General features: G+C 43.3%; 1 protein-coding gene across 1 annotated transcript in view; it reads left to right on the top strand.

The window, feature by feature from the left end:
- SLC4A8 (solute carrier family 4 member 8) overlaps positions 1-19,339 on the top strand; it is an 80,253-nt gene extending 60,914 nt beyond the window's left edge. The window contains exons 18-25 of the mRNA XM_043883947.1: positions 889-1,050; positions 1,948-2,199; positions 4,901-4,969; positions 6,211-6,384; positions 9,265-9,402; positions 10,879-10,970; positions 12,855-12,950; positions 14,085-19,339. Coding sequence (XP_043739882.1) covers positions 889-1,050; positions 1,948-2,199; positions 4,901-4,969; positions 6,211-6,384; positions 9,265-9,402; positions 10,879-10,970; positions 12,855-12,950; positions 14,085-14,097 — 996 coding nt within the window. The 3' untranslated portion in view covers positions 14,098-19,339. The remainder of the gene's footprint in view (positions 1-888; positions 1,051-1,947; positions 2,200-4,900; positions 4,970-6,210; positions 6,385-9,264; positions 9,403-10,878; positions 10,971-12,854; positions 12,951-14,084) is intronic.
- The last annotated feature ends 219 nt before the right edge of the window (positions 19,340-19,558 follow it).

The raw sequence follows: 19,558 nt of genomic DNA, 5'->3' as shown, positions 1-19,558 counted from the left end.
TATAAACTTTCAGAACCTAATCTATTCATAATTTGGGACTTGGTGACATTATTGAAGAGTCTTTGAATCTAGAATGATAACCAATGTGGAACCAAATACTTTGGATTAAAATCTTTGCTTTGTTCATGAGTTTGGGGCCAGTTTGTATCCCTGGTCTTTTATCTTCCATCCCTACTTGGCCAATCAAAGTGAACTTTTCTTCCCCAGAGTACCCTGGCATTTTTTTTGAGATGTAGGAGAGTTTAGTTAGTTTATAAGATTTACGAACAGTGGTCTTACAGGGGCATTGGAGAGGGTCCCAGATCATGCGAGTCCCCAGATTCAGTGTTTTGATCTCCTCTCTCAGGTCTCTAGGGCCTGGACCTTGTTTCCTTGCTGATGGGAGGTGGGTCTTGGACCAGGCCCTGAGTTTCCATGTAACTGGCTCTATATTGTCTTTATTTGTGTTGTAAACATACATGATATGGCTTCTGGTGGGGAGAGTAGTGAGGAGGATAATCAAAGTTATTTATATTGTCTTTGGAAGTTATAAATTCTTCTTTAAACAACAAATTTTGTTATTAGTTAATATATTTTATTTGGGTCAATGCAGAGATAAAGTCACTTTTTCTGTACGCAGGAGTTTGGAGAGCCAGGGAAGGAAGTGAAGGATTGGTGAATATTCCATAAGGAATTGACAATTGAGGACTGACTCTTTCAAAGGAGATTTGGAACAAAGCCATAGATTTTCTAAGGAGTTGCTGTATTTCATGCCTTTTTTTTTTTTTTGAGAATTTTCATTCAAGAATAAAAAGAAATGTGGTTATTGTGATTCAGTTTGATCTGTTTTGCCCTAAGGACTACAGTTAACTTAAAATACAAAAGTAAAACCTTGCTTTTTCCCTTTAGCCAACACGGGATGACCGAGGGTGGATTATTAGTCCCATTGGCCCCAATCCCTGGTGGACTGTAATTGCTGCGGTTATCCCAGCACTGCTCTGCACTATTTTAATATTCATGGACCAGCAGATCACAGCCGTCATCATAAACAGGAAGGAACACAAACTCAAGGTAAGAAAAATTTCTGACCTCAAATAATGGCATAATAATAATGGCAACCTATTAAATCTTTAAAAAATTTTAGGAAAAGCCCATTTAGACCAGGAACTGTAGAACCTGGGTAAAAGCAGTCGTGGAAGGAGCTCATACAGAGTTTCCAGGGGTTTCTGACTCCTTCATTAATGAGAGATTGGTTTGGAGATGAAACTAGAGTACAGCATGATTGTACAATGTAAAGGAAGCTTGGAATCCATTACTCTCCTCTCAGACCTATGGGGGAGGTTGGTGGGCAGAATTCTTGGTGGTCCCTATATGGTCACATGCTCTGGTCCAGGATTATCTTCCTGAGGTTCAAGTTAGAGCTTGGATCACAGTTTCCTGGAGACAACTGTTCTCCCATTGGTGTCCATTACTGAGGTTTCCAGACTGAACCTTGAGCCCAAGAATCCTAGGAGGTAGGGTTGGTGCCAATACGTTTATTAGTGAGAGGCTTCATGACTTGTCTCTATTCCTTCATTACCTAGAGTAGGCAACATCCATATTTGGCAAGGAATGGGGAGTGTTTATAGGAACCTATCTATCGCCAACTCCTGTAGGGTCGACCCTCTAGAATGGTCAAGATGTGTCTCTGGCTACTCTGCTGAGAAAGGATGAATCTTTGAATATGTGATACTCAGGGTGAGATCTGGGGACACTTGGATAAAAATTGGATATTGGCATGTGTAGGACACGCTAAGGTTTCTCTTTCTTCTCTGTTCCCTCCAAACCAGGAGGGGCTGCAAGACTCTTCTGGAATCCCTGGACCCCTTCCTTATCCTTCCTGCTTTGGGCCTGAGACTCTTAGCTCACTGTCCTATGTCCCACTACAGCCAGCCCACTGATGGTGATGGAGACTCTGTTTCCCCACAGAAAGGATGTGGCTACCACCTGGACCTGCTGATGGTGGCCATCATGCTGGGTGTCTGCTCCATCATGGGCCTGCCCTGGTTTGTGGCTGCAACTGTCCTATCCATCACGCACGTGAATAGCCTCAAACTGGAATCTGAGTGCTCTGCCCCAGGAGAACAGCCCAAGTTCTTGGGCATCCGAGAACAGAGAGTGACAGGCCTTATGATCTTTGTGTTGATGGGCTGCTCAGTCTTCATGACAACTATATTAAAGGTAAAACTATTCATTCATTAGGTAAATATTAAGTGCCTGATTTGTGCTGGGAATGCAGTGGTATGACAAATAGATACACATACAAACACCTGCCCTGAGGAGTTTATTCTAAGTGGAGCATGACAGACAAGATGTAGTTAAGGAAGTTAGTTAAGAAAATAAACAGGGTAATTACAGAATGTAATATGTGATCAAAGGAAATATACAATGTTGTATGGTTCTATAGAGAATTAAAGGGATGTGTTTTGTTAGTGTGGTCAGAGAAGGCCTCTCTAAGGAAATGGTGTTTAAGATGAGATGGAGCCAGCCCTGCCATGTGTGGTGGGAAAGGACATGGAGGGAAGGCAGAAAAGCAGTCTAGACAAGTCCTGAGGTGAGAAATCATGATACACGTTCTAGGAGCTGCCAGGGCCGCGTGGCTCAGGGATGTTAAGGCAAAGCACGCGAGATGCGATTGCAGAGGGCAAGGGCAGCTCATGTAGGGCGTGTTGACACTGGTAAAGGTAACCTTCAAAGGGCTTTAACAGTAGAGGGGCATTGTCCATTTAGTATTTTTTTAAAAGGTCTCTCTGGCTCACATCTAGAGAATAAGTATTTAAGGTTGAGGAAAAGTAGAGGTAGAGAGACTGGTGAGTCTGTTACAGGTGAGAGAGGATGGTTGGTTGGATAGGGAAGTTGGTAGTAAGGAATGCATAAAAGGCATGACTTCTGTATATCTTGGAGGAGATCAGGTCTCGCTGGTTGACTGGATATGGAATGGGAAAATGGAAAAATCAAAATGACTGCTAAGTTTTTGGCTTGACCATCTGGGTGGAGAGTGATGGCATTTAAAGTGGAAAAGACTGTATGAAGGAGGAAGTGATTTTGTAAGGGGTGGGCTGTGATCAGATTTGAGTGAGATGTCTCTTAGGCATCTGAGTGAAGAGGCTAGGGGAGGTTACTAGACTAAAAATATAAATGTGGGAGTCAGCAGCACATCAGTGGTAGTGAAAGCCAGGGGCATAGATGAGCTCACTCAGGGGGAAGGGTAGCTATAAAAGAGGAGGAGTGGAGAGAAGAGCAGAGTCCACAGAGGTCCAATGTTTAGAAGGTCAGTAGAGGAGGAGACAGCAACAGAGACTCAGAGGAGCTGCCAGAGGGGGAGGGGGAGAACCAGGAGCGTATGACGTCAGGGAGTTCAAGCGAGGGGAATGATTGGTTGGAAACTGTCTGGAAAAATGAAGACCAAACCAAGATCATTGGGTTTGGCAACATGGAGGCCTAATGAGACTTGCCAAGAGCAGATTCATTGGAACAATACTGTAGAAGCTGAGTGATGGGATCTGAAGAGTATATAGGTGGTGAGGAAGTAAAGAGAGTGTGGGCAGACAACTCTATAAACTTTTTTCTATTAAAGTAGAACGGCAAAATGGGCAGTGGCTGATATGAGACATGGGGTGAAAAGAGGATTGTTGGAAAGATGGAAGCTACCTTGAGCATGAGGAAAAAGTTTTTTTGTGGCTGAAAGGCCTGCCTGTGGGAAAAACAGGATAAAAAAGAAAGTTCAAGCCCCAGCCATTGTGGAGCACTTACTTATCTCCCTTGCCTCCTCCCACTTTTTTAGTGACTCGTCAACCACTTCGGCCTACAATGCAGATGCTGTTTAAGGGTGCAAATTGGCAGAGGTGGGACAGGATTCTGAACCCTCCTCCTGCTCCCTTACCTTCCGCTTAATCTTGCCACCTCTCCTCATGCCCCTTCCCCCTTCTACTGTCTGTCCCTGGCCCACCTCCACCCCCACCTCTGATCTGGGTGCCATCTGGAGGAGCCCAAAGGTGTCTGCTCCTTTGGGAACGTAACCATGAAGTCATGGTGGTGGGCATTGTCTGGCCTTCCTAGTACAGTCTCAGGAGGATTCTTTTGGGAAATCATTCAGTAGTTCTTCTAACGAGGTTAGCACCAAATTGAGATGTCTACTCACTCTAGAGCCAGAACAACATAAAATCCAATGGGGATTTTCTAGTTCAAAGAAGAATTATGTTTAGAAATGTTCTTTAGCCCCAGAATAAAAGCAAGTTGAGTGTAGTCTTTGCAGTGATATTTTCTTTGCCTTAATTCCATGGGCCTCATTACCTCGTAAAGTTGCTCTGAAAATTACCTAGATTGGTATAATGTGGGAAGCCTGCATGTGTATTCAAGTGCAATAGAATCATGTTGCCATTTCTCCCCATTCTTTATTTGACAAAATAGCCCCCTACCCCTGCCCTCAAGTCTCTGATTAATAAAAAGCAAATGCTTTTAGCCTGTATTAAAATATACCAAATCCCTGAGGAGATGATTATGTGATTACAAAAGATTTAAAATATTTCAGTTCTGTAAAAGAGATGGGTGAGTGTGTGTGTGTGCATATGTGTTTGTGCGCCTGCCCATTTCCCTGGAGGAGGAAGAACCAGATGGGGAGAAGATGTGAGGCCTATGATTTAACCAGGACCAGATTACACTTACATGTAATCATTTCATTTCAGAACAAAATGATTTGTATCATTGTCAGCTTCTGTTTTCACTTCTGCTTCTTAATCATGTAAAGACAGCAGAAGTGAGTGCAGCATTTCTGCAGTGATTTTGGGAGTTTGCTTCCTTCTTGGAGGTTTGGCAGTTTATATAATCTTGAGTGTGCTGTGATACCAAATTGAATTGCTGGTCTCTGCCCTTTCATCTTCAGTTTATCCCGATGCCGGTCCTGTATGGAGTCTTCCTCTACATGGGAGTGTCTTCCCTGCAGGGAATTCAGGTACTGTGGGGTTCAGTCAGGCAGCGTCTTCCCTCTGTGAGCTCCCCTTCCTAACCAGGGAGAGCAGCTTCCCTAGGGAACCACAAACCAGTTCTTGAGGGACTATTTCCTAGTCTTGCTGCTTAAGCTCTTTTAGATATTCCCTTGGACACTGGGCAAAATACAGTCATGTTGGCATGAGGGCACAGAGACTTCCAGGGTGGCCTGACTCAGTGCCATGGTTCCAGTCCTTCGTCAGTTTTATAAAACAGACAGTTATCAGACATGTATTAAACACTAGGTATTTTGTCAGATGCTAGTAAACTTAGATCTGAAAGGTTGGTCAGAAGTCAAACGGGCTTCTACACATGCATACGCGCATGTCAAATTGCTTCAGTTGTGTCCTACTCTTTGTGACCCTGTGGACCATAGCCCTCCAGGCTCCTCTGTCCGTGGGATTTTGCAGACAAGAATACTGGAGTGAGTTACCATGGATGACACTAGTTTTGGTGCCAGGCTAAAATGTGTGGGGGTGTAACTGGGGGTACATTGGTGAAGAGATTGGGAAGTCATAGGAACTGCCCCAGGTAAGCAGGTATTACTTCCTGTCACACATTGTCTTTCCCCATCTATCAACTCATTCCTCTGAGTCCTTTGAATTGAGAAAATCAGGAGCTAACTTGTGTTAGCTCATTTTATCATAAAGAAAATGATAATTTAGCTGCTTCTTCTATTGGTGGCTGGTTCCTCTTTATTATTTTGGAATGTCCAGTAGTCACTTTTATACACTGAGTTCTTTGGGCAGGTTATTTAATCTCTCTGAGTCTCTGTTTTCCTTTTTATAATATAAGGATATTTTCTATATCCAGAATGTTGTGAGGTTTCATTTTATCTTTTTTCTTTAAATAATTCGTGAAAAGCTCCGAACTCCTCCAAGAACAAATAGATTTGGGCTTTTAAGCAGAAGAACGCCATTGGCCTATTTTGTTTTCAGTACTCCCTAAGAAAGAGCTCTCTCAGGAGCTACAGCGTGAATAGAAGAAAGACAGTTGAACTGAAAATGAGAAGAGATAGATTTAAATGTGACGCTGTCCCTTACCAACCTTGGCCGAATGACCTGTTCTCTTTGAGACTCAGTTTCTACTTCTGTCAGGTAGAAATGATATTAGCTACCTTTCAGAGCGTATGATATAGCAGACATGAATGGGCCCTACAAGCCCGAGGGAAACCACCGAAGATAAGTGCTGGTTCCCTTTTTTCAGTTCTTTGATCGCCTGAAGCTCTTTGGGATGCCTGCGAAGCACCAGCCGGACTTCATTTACCTCCGGCATGTGCCGCTGCGCAAGGTGCACCTCTTCACCCTCATCCAGCTGACCTGCCTCGTCCTGCTCTGGGTCATCAAGGCATCCCCAGCTGCCATCGTCTTTCCTATGATGGTGAGTTTTAAAAGGTATTGTTCTTTATTTTAAAAAATAGTGCTAAAATAGGCATAATGGGAAACTTACCATCTTCACTATATTTAACTGTACAGTTCAGTGGCATTAAGTACATTCACCTTGTTGTGCAGCCATCACCACCATCTTTCTTCAGAACCTTCTTCATCTTGCAAAACTTGAAACTCTGTACCTGTGAACCAATAACTCCCCTCAGTCCCTGGCAACCACCATTCTAATTTCTGTCTTTATGAATTTGACTCCTCTCAGGACCTCATGTGAGTGGAATCACAGTATTTGTCCTTTTGTGACTGGCTTGCTTTACTTAGCATAATGTCTTCAAGGTCCGTCCATGTTGTGTCAGGGTGGGTTTTTTGGAGAACATCCATCCTAATGGGTGTGAGTTAGTATCTCATTGTGGTTTTGATTTGATTCTAATGTCCTCAGTGACAAGTTATGTTGAGCATCTTTTCATGTGTTTATTGGCCATTGGTATATCTTCTTTAGAGAAGTGTCCAAGTCCTCTGCCCATTTTGAGATAAGGTGGTTTGTTTTTCTGTTGTTGAGTTTTAGGAGTTCTTTCTGTATTCTGGGTATTAGTCCCTTATTGATGGTGAGTTCCTGTTTTTTTGGTTGGTCTTCATAGACCAAGCATTATTTAGGGGACCTTGAGGTGTGGATGCATGTGTGTAGTAGTTTGCCATGTTTTTTCCAAGACCATCCATCTGCCTTTCTGCCTGTCTGTATTTCTTTCTATTTATTAATATTTCTCTTTCTTTCATGAATCTGATATGGAGAGTGTCAGGAAGCATTTAACAAGAGGCTTCCTGTGTGCTGTTTTGGATCTGTCAGGAACCCTCTGGCCCTTATTAATTCCTGAATATTCAGGAATTAAGAGGAGAGGCACACCTTTCCCGGGGCTAAGGAATCCAGGCATTTCTCATTACGGTGATGAGTACCCTCTTCCTTTTTGTGAGCCATACGGTAAAAGGTGATTGTTTGCAACTCTCTCTTTGATAGGGATCGCGTTACAGTATATATGCCCACACCATGTTGATTAAAACACCTTTGTTCCATCAGAGCTTGGGTCCCTGTGTCTTTCTTTCTCTCTCTCTCTCTCTCTCTCTCTCTATTTCTGGCTAATCCTTGGATCGCGGAGGCCTGCTGAGCTCACTTTCTTCCCTGGGCTTCTAAGACCCTCTCGAGAAGGCACACTGTGCCTTCACCCACTCGAGAGGGCGCCTGGTGCCTACGTGCAGCAGCGCGAGCCCTAAGAACAGGCCTCTATTGGCTTTCCGCGTAAACCAGGGGATACAGCCTCTTTCTCTCTCGTACTTTGTTATCGTCGATTCCAGACCACCAGGTTCCGGCCCATTAAAGGACCAACAGGAGAGAGGACTCTTCATGTTTATGATAATTTGCATATTATCTGAAAGCAATATGGTTCCAGTTTAGAATTCACTGCAATCAGAAGTGTCTATAGTGGTGGAAATGCACCGTTTCAAGTCACTGGGAGAGAGGAAGAGGTGTGTAGCACTGATGAGTGGCTGGGACACCCTTACCTCCTTTCAAACGGAAACAAGGGCTTTGGGAAGGAGACCAGGAAAGCTGAACTATGTGGTGCAACAGGTGACAACCTGTTTCCTAAAACCAGGGTGATGATGAAATACATGCCACCTGACCACCGCACTGTTTCACCTTGTCCTCGTGATGCCTTCCTCTCTCTGGCTCACTCTATGTCACGAGAATGCTGAGCACTCAGTGTTTGACAGTTACCCAAAGGATGGGCCTCCGGAGGGAAAAGGCCATGAGGGTAATATCCAGTATTCATTTACAGACTTTTGAAGTCTGTCTTCCTGGGAGAATATTCAAGGATGAGGAAACTTCAGGGTTCTTTTTCCCCAATCTCCTAGATATATATCTTCCTGATGGGATTCTCAGTTTTGTCAGAATACATGTAGGGTTCTGCATTGGGGTGCTATGCTCAGGGCTTGAGTGTTTGGTTAAAGAAATAGCAAATTCCCAGCGACTCCTGGAAGGGATACTTTCAATTTTGGATTTATTGTGAAAATAGTTGTTGAAATTAAGGGGAAATGAATGCAGTTATCCAGATTTGTCCCATTTCTGGTCCAGTCACCGGATTTAGCTGGTGAACACCAGTCAGTCCAGGCAGGGCATTGTGGCTTATTACTGGTTCTCCTTTGGCTGAAATGGCCCTAATGGGGAGAAAGTAGAGAAGTAGTTGAGAACTCTGGTCATTTCTATTGAGTCGATTAGCTGTCATATTTTAGGCAGTTACCTTTTCTCCCTGGGCCTCAGTTTCCTCATTTATAGAATGAGTGTCAAACCACGTCAGAGGCCAGAGACAGAAACCACTCGAGATCCATGCGGCAGACACAAAGCAAGGCTTTGCAAGTAAATGTACAGGCAGAGGACCAGGGGAAATACAGATGGCCCTTCAAGGCTCCCTAACCCTGTGGTGGCCCATGCTTGGTTTGGGTATAACTGGCCCCACCAAAACCATCTCCTAGAGAGGCTTGCCACCCCTATCCTGCCCTCTAGCCCTTCCAGCTGGCCTCGAGCCAGGAGAAGACAGCTCTTATGGCAATCTGACGATGAGGGTTTCTCTTTTCAATGAAGAAATTAAATTAGTTCAAGTAGGGAATTAATAAGTTGTAGAGTTGTTATGATGATAGTTAAATAAAATATTATATATAAAACACTTAGTATCTGGTACAGAGAGCCTCAATAAAAGGCAACTATGATGATTATTATGAGTTTGATTCTGCCTGACATGTCCTAGTCTGCTGTGAATATAAGACTTGGTTTTTCACTCCAGAAGGGAACAAGCCTTTTTAATTTATTTTCTCTGTATTTCTTCAGGTTTTGGCCTTGGTCTTTGTCAGGAAAGTCATGGATCTCTGTTTCTCTAAGCGGGAGTTGAGCTGGTTGGATGATCTCATGCCTGAGAGCAAAAAGAAGAAGTTGGATGATGCCAAGAAGAAGGCCAAGGAGGAAGAGGTCATAGTTCTTGCACCAACTGCACACTTTGCGGCAGCCTCAAATTACAGAACATAGGAAGGGCCACATGAAAAGTCAGCATGTCTGGAATCCCAAGGGTTATATTTAGGATTGGGGAAGATTACTCTGAAGATATTCTCAGCTGATATCTGTCCTTCATCTTTAAATTTGATAACCAGTTGTTTTTTCCTCTGTTTGTCTACAGCCTACTTACCAGGTTTACACTTAGAATATGAATGTGAATCTGCTTTTGTTATCAGATTGAATAGTTTATGTTTTCCCAAAGGTCTAATTTGATAATTATTCAAAATCTATTATTTTCTGACAGTATTTGTTACATACTTAATTGCAGATGGTGTTGTGGTTCACAGAGATAACTTGTATAGGACTTTCTGTCCTTTCTCATTTTCCTGAGCACTTGGCATCTGCCATCCACACAATGGACCTTCAGTCAGTGGCTTATAATATGTGCAAAGAATGGATGTGTAGCAAAATGAAAATACCAGTCCAAGAATGAGCCTGAAGGAGTTTCCACATCCAGTTAGTACCTGAAATAGGCACTTTGAAATTCATTTTAGAGGAACTTTTTCCCAAAATCTTGAATTTTGAAAATCTAATTTTTTTTAAGATATAATTGACACATAATATGGTGTAAGTTTAAGATGTACAGTACAGTGATCCTATATAAGGATAAGCCAAAAATTCAATCTCTGGGTCAGGAAGATCCCCTGGAGAAGGAAGTGGTAACCCACTCCAATATTCTTGCATGGGAAACCCATGGACAGAGGAGCCTGGTGGGCTACAGACTATGGGGTCGCAAAAGAGTCAGACACTACTTAGTGACTGAACAACAAGAAGCCTATAGTAAGTTAAACCAAAAGTAGGATAGTCCAAAAGTCCACAGGCTAACACATAGGGTATATTATTGTGGGGGATTTCACACTGGTTGCAGAGGAAAGGAAGACTAGAGTGAGTAATGTCCTCCACATCACCAATATTTCTATAGGGCTTGCCAGTGTGGGAATTAGGAGTAATCTCAGAGATAAAATCTCCAGACTGGAGTCTGGTGGCATCACAGAGCACTAAGGGGTAGGGCTGTGATAGGTGAAGGTGGTCAATGAGATGAGTAAGTTCTGGGGTTATAATATCCAGCCTCATGACTATAGTTAGCAATATTGTTTTTCAGTCGCTAAATCATTTGCAATGCCATTGGCTGTAGCCTGTCGGGCTCCTCTTTCCAGTAAATTGGTAGTTGTATCTAAAGGTTTACTCAGATTCAGGTTTTTTTTTTTTTTTAAGTACTGTTCAGTAGGTGCAGATATTGGATTGTCACTCAGTTTATGGTGAGTCAAAACTATGAAAGAACATAGCTACATTCTCTTATAATAAATGTGAGAGAAAATTAGGTAGAAATTATAGGGATTGAAAAATGGGCTGGTGTAGACTACCTTGATCCAAGGTCTCTTTTTCTTGCAGGAGGCTGAGAAAATGTTAGAAATTGGGGGAGACAAGTTCCCCTTAGAGAGCAGGAAGTTACTAAGTAGTCCTGGAAAGAACAACAGTTTCAGGTAAAGCTCCCAGAACATGGAGGAGTTGACTTCTTTCGGTGGTTCTGTAAACATTCTGGCTTTGTGGTGGGGGTTGGGGCATGAATGTAGCTGCTGGTATAAAAAGCTAAACATTCAACCTCTCAGTTGCAACCTATGAAAACACCCTTCCTTTCATGGTTTCCTGAGGGCCTGCCATGCGTCAGCCACTGTGCCAGTTAAGGGAGTCATGGGAGGACCCTGCTTCCAAAGTTCATGCTCTCCTCAAACCAGTGCTCTTTCTGCCTATCGCTGCCGCCTTCCAAAGGTGAATAGGATACAAGCTATGCTTGTCATTCTAGTGGGCATGAAGTTCCCATGCTTAGGCAAGTCTTTGGGGGATAGGCAGCCAAGCCCCTTCCAGCTTGGCTCATGGCAACTGCAGTCCTAGAACCCAAGGGGAAACTGAACTGGGATTCCTCCAATTCCTTACTTCTGCCAGTGATCTTAGCCTTTTGGTCAGTTCAACCTGTTCGTGGTCTGCTCACCACAAATCACAGGATGCTAAATCGGTCCATTTGTGCTTTCATTCCTGGCATTTTGTTTCCACTTTGAGAGAGGAATACACAAGCTGAAAGAAGTCCAGAGGTGGAGAGGGAACAGAAAAGGGAGAGAGAGGGGATCTGGGCCATCTAGATGCTGGATAATTTACTGCTGACTTATTGAATTGATTGTGGTTTATACTGAGGGAGAGAAGAGGAAAAGCTTTTCTTTGGCCTTTTATTCATTTATTTATGACAACTGAAAGTAATATGTATTTAAGGTATGCAACATTATATATAATATATAAATATATATATAGTAAAAGAAATTACTTTAATCAAATTGACAGCACATTCATCACTTCCTATACTTACCATTCCTTTTTTGTGGGTGGAGAGAACAGCTGAGATCTACTTTCTTAGCAAATTTCAAGTATACAATACATTCTTATTACTAGCTATAGTCACCATGCTCTATATTAAGTCTTCAGAACTAACTCATCTTTTAATGGGAAGTTTGTACCCTTTGATCAATATCTCCCCTTGTCCCCCACCCCTCAGCCTCTGGTAACCACCATTCTAACTCTGTTACTATGAATATTTAACTTAAAAAAAAACACTGACCACAAAGAAATGGAATCTTTGGTCCTTAATAAACTTTCTGTAAGTTGCCATGCAAGGAGCCAGAGACTTTGCATTCTCTGTGGTGAAGTAGGAGCCATGTTTCCTTTTCTAGCAGGTGTTGCCTCCTCTTGGCCTTTTAGAAAGAAACAGTCTGGCATGTGGAAAACTTCAGAGTACTGGGGGCATGGGAGTTTCTAGGAGACCAAGGACAGGATTCAAGGTCTTGATTTTCCACTTATGCATGTTTGACCTTGGACGGTCTCTTAACCCTACAAGCTTTGGTTTCTACACATTCAGAGTGAGGATGTTAATCATCTCTGATGCTATAATCGTTAAGACACCACAGACCTTTGTAAACTACAAATGGAAAAGATCTGGTCGTGTAAATGAGAAAAGGAACAAAGAGTGCTTAGCCCCACGCCTGGCACACAGCGAGCGCTCAGTCAGTTGTAGCTCCTGGTGCCGCCACTATGGGCATCACAGTGCTGTCACCAGCATCGCCAGAGGGGCCCTTCAGAGGAGAGCAGAACTGTGCAGGCAGGGCTGGCCACTTGCCAGCACCCCAGCCCAGCCCTCAGCTCTGACTCACGGGCCACCTTGCCTTTCGAATTCCAACCATCTGGTTCGTAGTGCTGCGAGAGCTATGAGACGAGCCCCCTCAGACTTCATCTTTTCCCTTCTGGTGGGGGCGGGCATCACAGACTGGGGTATATGTCTTATTTGTATGTCTGACACTGACTGTCCTAAGCATTGATTTCAGATGTGACCCCTCTGAGATTAATATATCTGATGAAATGCCTAAAACCACGGTCTGGAAAGCTCTCAGTATGAATTCCGGAAACACAAAGGAAAAGAGGTAAAGAGAACTATAATTGCTGATTTTTATTTATTTCTGGCTTTTAAAAATAGAAATCATGTTGAAAGTAAACTGTATTTTAGGTGTAAAATTGAATTTATCTGTTAAATTGCACGTCTAGGACTGCTGCTAACCTCACAAAATTGTTATAAGCCTAAGAGAAGCAAAAATGTTTTCCAACTATTTGAGCAGATACATTATTTTGAGCTGCCCATTTACACAAGCCCAAAGTCAGGATGGAATTATTTTGGAATGTAAATTTGCTTTATCTGTTTCATTCCCTTTATCCTCTTTCTAGTTCCCATTTCAAAATCGGTAGAGCATCTCTCTGGTGATTGCAGCCATACAAACTGGAAAATCCTTACAATATTTGGATAGTGTTGATAATATTGATACAGACTTTAACCTATTTAACTTGTTCCATAATGAGAATTATTGTCTCATAAAGATTTTGAAATATTAAATTATAACTATTCTTATTTTGAAAACCAAATTCTGAATATCGTTTGTCAGTAGCATAGATCAATCTTAATCTGGTTCATGAAGAAAAGGGAAAGACTTGAGGCATTTTTGCCTACATCGAGGTAGGCTGTGTACTCAAATTACATAAATAATTTGGTCCAAACACTAAGTCATCAGATAATTGAAGGTGAAATCTTAGGTCTTACTAAAGGTGATTTTTCTAGCTTAAAAAAAAAGAAAAAATTCAGTAGGCTAGGTTAGGAGACTTGGCCTAGCTATTAATTTCATGTGTAACTGGGCAGACCACTGTTTCTGGCACTTGGTTTATTCAGCCATGAAATGGGGATAATAGCTGTTTCATTCATAAGGCTGCTCTGGAAAGTCACAGCCACCAGTGGGTGGTAGTGGTGGGTTATTTCTTCATCGAATGGGTTAAAATAAATCTGTGCTGAATGTGAGTGAAATATAGAATCTTGTTTCCTTCAGAGGAAAATCCAGGCAGCTGTCGAAAGTATAACGCACATGATTATTTTTAGTTGAGAACTAGTCTACTTGTAAATGAACTTAAAATATAGCCAGATCCAAATTGTGGTGACATCTTCAAAGTATTGTGTTAAAAGCAGGAATGAATCATGTGTTCCCTTTTTGTCTAATTGTAACACTTTTGTTCAGTCTCTTCAACTAAAAGTCTTTGCTGGGCTGGAGGCTGTGGGCCGTGAGGTGCCACAGGGAAGCTCGGGTTACAGAGAAGATGGCAAGGGTCTCAGAGAAGAAGCGAGCCCCAGCCTGGCCCTGTCCTTGGTCCTGGCCAAGCCATGCGAGATTCAGTTATTGGTGGTGTGCGTCAGAGGGCATCGCCAGGCGTGAGCATGGAAACAGACGACCACCTCCTGCTGGTACTTCTCCTCTTCCTTCTCTTTCTCTTCAGAACTGCCACCATTGAAGACCCAGCTTCCCACTTGCCAGACATTTCCTCTTCAGGTGGCTGGCCTGCTGAGCCATCTAAATCCATTCTGCCACTGAGGATTTTCCTCAGTGAGGTTCCTCTTGCTCAAGGATGGGGTGGGGGAGTAGGAGGAGAGCAGAGAGCAAAGGGAAGCCTCTCCGGTTGCATAGTGACTGCAGGCCCCTGGGCAGCCCTGGGCCTTGGTTTGGTGGCCTCCTCTGGGGGATGCTGGTCAGACCCAGAGGCTGTCAGAAGGTCTGCTCCTAGGAGGGTCCGCACCCTGAGCATTGGCAGTGCCAACCACAACAGCCAGAAGATGCCTCTGACCCAGTGCATCTTCCTCGCTCCCTAGCAGCAGCCTGCATAACTCAGCAAGAACCTTGGATGATGAAAGGGCCAAGAGGGACACACGCACTGGACTTGCTTAGCTCAGATGGGAAAAGGCTCAGGGGAAAATGATGAGTGAGGATGAGCAGCTTCACTTGGTTTCATTGATAGAGTAAGAGAATGAGCTTTAGTGGCTACAGAAGGAATTAGTTTAGACATCAGGAAGGACTTCCTCGCCTGAAGATTTGTCATACTGTCTGCTTTCTAGATATCTGGTGAAAGTTTGATTATAGTTATTTGTGAGTAGAAAAGGAGATAAGGGGTTTTTTATTGGGCATGTTGAGGAAACATCCGTGTCTTGCTGCTGTCTCTTGAGGACATATTTTGATTCCATTCCTGGAGAGATCCAAGTGCTTACATAATGTCTCCTTAGCTGCCTTAGTCGCAAACCATCGTCAACTCAATGGACCAAACCACTTTCATCATCCTGGATTTTTTTTGTTGACACATGTTTTGACTTTCAGATGTAAAAAGCCACAATGGGGAAATGAACTGTAAGTGGTGAAATTAATTCTGGTATTCAGTTTAAAACTGTATTTCTACTTCTTGTCTCCTCTTCTCTGTCGCAGTGAGGGTTTGGGCTCCATTGTGTATAGACTTTCCCTTCCTTTGTGCAGAGAATATGACTAACAAGCACGTTGGTACCCAGGGGATCTGATCAGTTTCCATCCTGGAAAATATTTGTACAGAGGGACGGCCCCTCAGGGTGCTCTCTTTCACAGGTGAAGAGTTGGCTACATAATCTTATTGAAGTTTACATTCCTTGGACTCTAAAAATATGTTGTTGCTATTCTAGTCTTACTCTAGGGACTTTGGTATTGAAGGAATCCTGCATTTTCCTATCTCCCTATCTCTTAGAGCCACAATTATTTTTAATACATAGATGATTTTCAAAATATTTAACAACTGGTACAGGATAGATACCAACCACTCAGAAAGGATGCCTGCTGTCAACAAGCAGTATGTATGGCCATACCAGTGCCTACTGGCTGAGCATCACCCTGCTTTCAAATATTAAAGTGATATCCCTTTGAATTATGGGTATTGTTCCTGCTTGTCTAATTTCTATTCACAAGGCTGTTTCAGGGACAGCCTCAGCTTCCTTTCCTATGGTGCAGACAGGATCAGGCATGCTTCTTTGAACTCTATGGGCATTAAAATCTTTGAGAGCCAAAGCTTCACATTTTATCACTTTAGGATAAATGTAATCATTGTACCTGTTTACCTACCTGGTTTAGAAAAATCATAAGGCAACCCATCATTGAGAAAAGCTTTCTTGCTGACTTTCCCTGTCCCAGGCTGCTTCCTTGAACTTGCCTCCTTTCTTCTCTGTTCCCTGAGAACATCCCTCCTCTCTTCCCCCATCTTGCCCCTCCCATCTTTTCCTGCCACCTCTGTATAGGGAAGGTGGTGACTGCATCCCGTTCCCTTGGCCTCAGTGTGGCTACAAGGAATAAAGCAGGGAAGTCTCCATCATGCAGCAGAACTGGGTGACAGTGTCACTCCGAACATGTTTCTGCACACACTGATGTCTCATGAGGCCCTGTCCTGTGGGCTTCCTGTCTTTGTTACCCTCCCAGGGTCCTAGCACAGCCTACTTTGGGAGGCTATGCCAGTCTTCTGGGGTGATTAAATTTTCCTCAAACAACAGCTAGCTCTGTTTGTGCTACATCTCAGTGGTAGGAACCACTCCATACTCTTCCTCTCTCATCTTTCCCTAATCCCACCCAGCACTCAATTCCAGTCCTGGCTGCTTCCCAGCTCAGGTCTGTGGCTGGTGACTATGGGTGGCAGAGTCAAGTTGGGACAGTGTTTAGGATAGGAAACTGAGAGTGATAGTGAAACAGAGGCCTCGTGTGTACATGTGTGTGTCTGTGTGTGCATGTGTGCTTACTGACAAATAAGAGTATATCCAGGAGATTTCGTTGCTGCTACCGAACAGCCTCATGCATCTAAGCTGTGGAGATATCAAGAGAATATGGTCCTTCCCCCATCTAGGACTCCTCCTCTCTAGCCTGATAGAATTGCCTGAGGGCAAATACAGGTAGCTTAGTCTTAGAAAAAGGTGTTTAAGCTCAATGTTAAAGAGAAACTGATTTAGGGGTAGAAAGCAAGGCAGGTAGTTAGGTAATTCCCATGCCCAGGCTTGCTTGGGCCAGAGAAGTAGTCCACCTCTTCTCTGACAAGGGGAAATTTCAGCAGTAGTTTGAGTGTTGACAGTCAGTGTCCTGATAGGCTGGTATTGTAGAGTAGGAACGGATGGAGGCCAGGTATTAAGAAAGTGATGGTGAGTGGAATCTTGATTCTAAGCAGAAAAAGTGGCATCTTAGTGGCATCACTAAGTGAGTGGGTTACTTCCTAATCTATGACTTAGGGAAGGGTTGGTCTCGGGAGAAGGTGAAGGTCAGCAGAAATGTGTTGTGAAATTGCCCAAAATGTTGCTTACATGAAATGCAGGCTAATTCTTTGTAGCTGTTTATGATTTCAAACTTCTGATGATGGGACTGTCAGGAGGGCTGGTCTTTACTGCACTCAGCTCCTGTCCCCTCTCCTTGTTCGTATATTAAATTTGCCTTTGGGGTAGAGAGCTAGAGAACCATTCATTTCCAAAACAAGTTATAAATAGTTGCTCTTTCTATTTGTCTGAGATGTGACTGGCTTTTAAATTAGTCATAGATATTTGATCAAAATCTGGTATGCTAAGTCTTAGGTTTGGTTAACATCTTAGGTTGACATCTGTGACCTTTAAGAGGTCTCTGCTTTGGGGAATCTGGTTTTTAGTCATCCAAAAAAGACAATTCCCTGTTTGACTTTATTTTCTACCTATTCTGTATTCCTAATTAAGGAATCAGTAATTTTCCCTGAAACTTCTCTGTTGATTTCAATGTCCATGTTCAGCATGTCCAGGTTTTCCTGATGCATAGGAGAAGGCTTGAGCCAAGGTCTCGTGGCTTTCATTCTAACTATCATCAGACATACTCTCCAGTATGTTCTTTCTACTAATTTGTCAGCTTCTCTAAATGTCTGCTTTTGCAGGAGAGTTAGCACATCCTCCGAGGATTTTTAAGCACTGCTTGCTAGTTCGTTACTGCATTTTCCTTAGACTTCTCAGGTTCCCAAGCCACATCCTGGCAGGACAGTCAACATGCATCGGATATTCTCAACCTTCTTGACTTTCTTTTGGTTGTAGCTGCCAGATCTCCTAAGGTAGAAATTGTTCCTGCTGGTCCTAACTGGCCAAATGAGACATCATCTCAGTTCTGCCCCCTTTTGCTGACTTAGCTTTTTCAAGCTCTCTTTCCCCTCCTTTCTGCTTTTTCCTCAGTCTTTCAAGTTCTTCTTGAAGGGAAAGAGTTTTTGGTCAGAGGTCCTAATAATCCCCTCCAGTGGGGGCTGGGAAGAAAGAGAAGGAGGTTGGATAGTTCTGGGGCTGCTCCAAAAGGGAACTTGATGGTTATTTGCCTTATTTAGGATGAGGGACTATGAATTCTCAAGCCCTCAGGCTCATCCATATTTCAGTGTAAATAGAGAAAGACATTTCAAAACCAAATAGAAGGGATTTTTCTACCAAACCTACTCTTTGTCATTCTTGGTGCCCCTGGGGTCTTATATTAATTATAGAGAATGGGGTAGTTGACTCAATTCACGTTTCTTTAGTTTCTTTATCGGAAGGAGGCTGACTTTCACAACCAAAGAGGTGTGAAGTAACTCTATCAAAAGAGGAAAGGAGTGTCACATGAATCTTTTCAATAGGAAACATCAGAAAGTGGAAAAATTCAACTACAGGCATAATTCTTTTAGGAGATTCTGTGCTCAAAGGGAATGGAATAGTTTCTGATCCTTCTGAAAAGAAAAAGAATAGCATTTTCTGAAACCTAACTCACTTTCAGCATTGGAGAATACAGAATTTTTCTTCTAGATGATGGCATTAATATTTCTGAGCGGGAGAGAGAGAGCCCACCCATGGCCCTTTCCCAAGCCCAGCAGGAATCAACAGAGCTTGGGTTCTCTTAGCAGGTTTGCAGTTGATTTCAACTTGCAGGTTTTTCACACGTGCAATAAACTGAATGTGCAATTACTCCTTTTGCAAAAGAGGCCAAAATCCTCCTCCCCACACCTCTCCTCCATATTCACTCCTCCAAGATGATAAGCCTCCCTCTCGTTTATCTATGTCTGTCTGTCCGATTGGTTAGATACAGCTGCCCTCCCAAGCACATGGTGTCAGGTGGAGAGCAGAGCGACCTTCCCACGGAAGGGGACAGCTTGAGGTGCTGGTACATTTCCCTCGTTTTCTATGTTCTTCTTTCTAGTAGGTCTCCTGTAGAGATAGAGATATTTTTGTTTTAGAGATTCCAAAGTATATATTTTTAGTGTAAGAAATGTACCCTCTCCACACTCCATGGTGTAAATAGAACCGAGAACACGTGTCGTTGTGATAATCCCCTAGCGATCTGCGGTAGCAGCAGGACCCCTGTCCCTCACCGCCTAGTCTCACGGTTTGTGTCTGTGAACCAAGGGGGTGATGGTGACACCTCTGCCTGCCCAGACCTTCCTGTGCTCAATGGGTGAAAAATAAAGTCTGTGTAACTGTTAATACCTATGGTGTTCTTTGAGCTCGAAACACGGGATCTGAGCCAAGGTGACCACGTTCCAGACTTGGGAAGAAGAATTATGAAGATGCGGGGATGGGCCTGAAGAGGGGCCTATACGCTTTCCTGGGTGCAGATCCTGAGGATCCCTGGCTGGAGCCACAGAAGAGGCTAGAATGCCCTTTCTTTGCGGACCACTTAGACTTATTTTTGGGTCAGGGGAC

Source organism: Cervus elaphus, chromosome 3 (assembly GCF_910594005.1).
Source record: "Cervus elaphus chromosome 3, mCerEla1.1, whole genome shotgun sequence".
NCBI classification, from domain to species: Eukaryota; Metazoa; Chordata; class Mammalia; order Artiodactyla; family Cervidae; genus Cervus; species Cervus elaphus.
The sequence above is the reverse complement of the archived record's forward strand: the minus strand, read 5'-3'. Positions and strand labels throughout refer to the sequence as shown.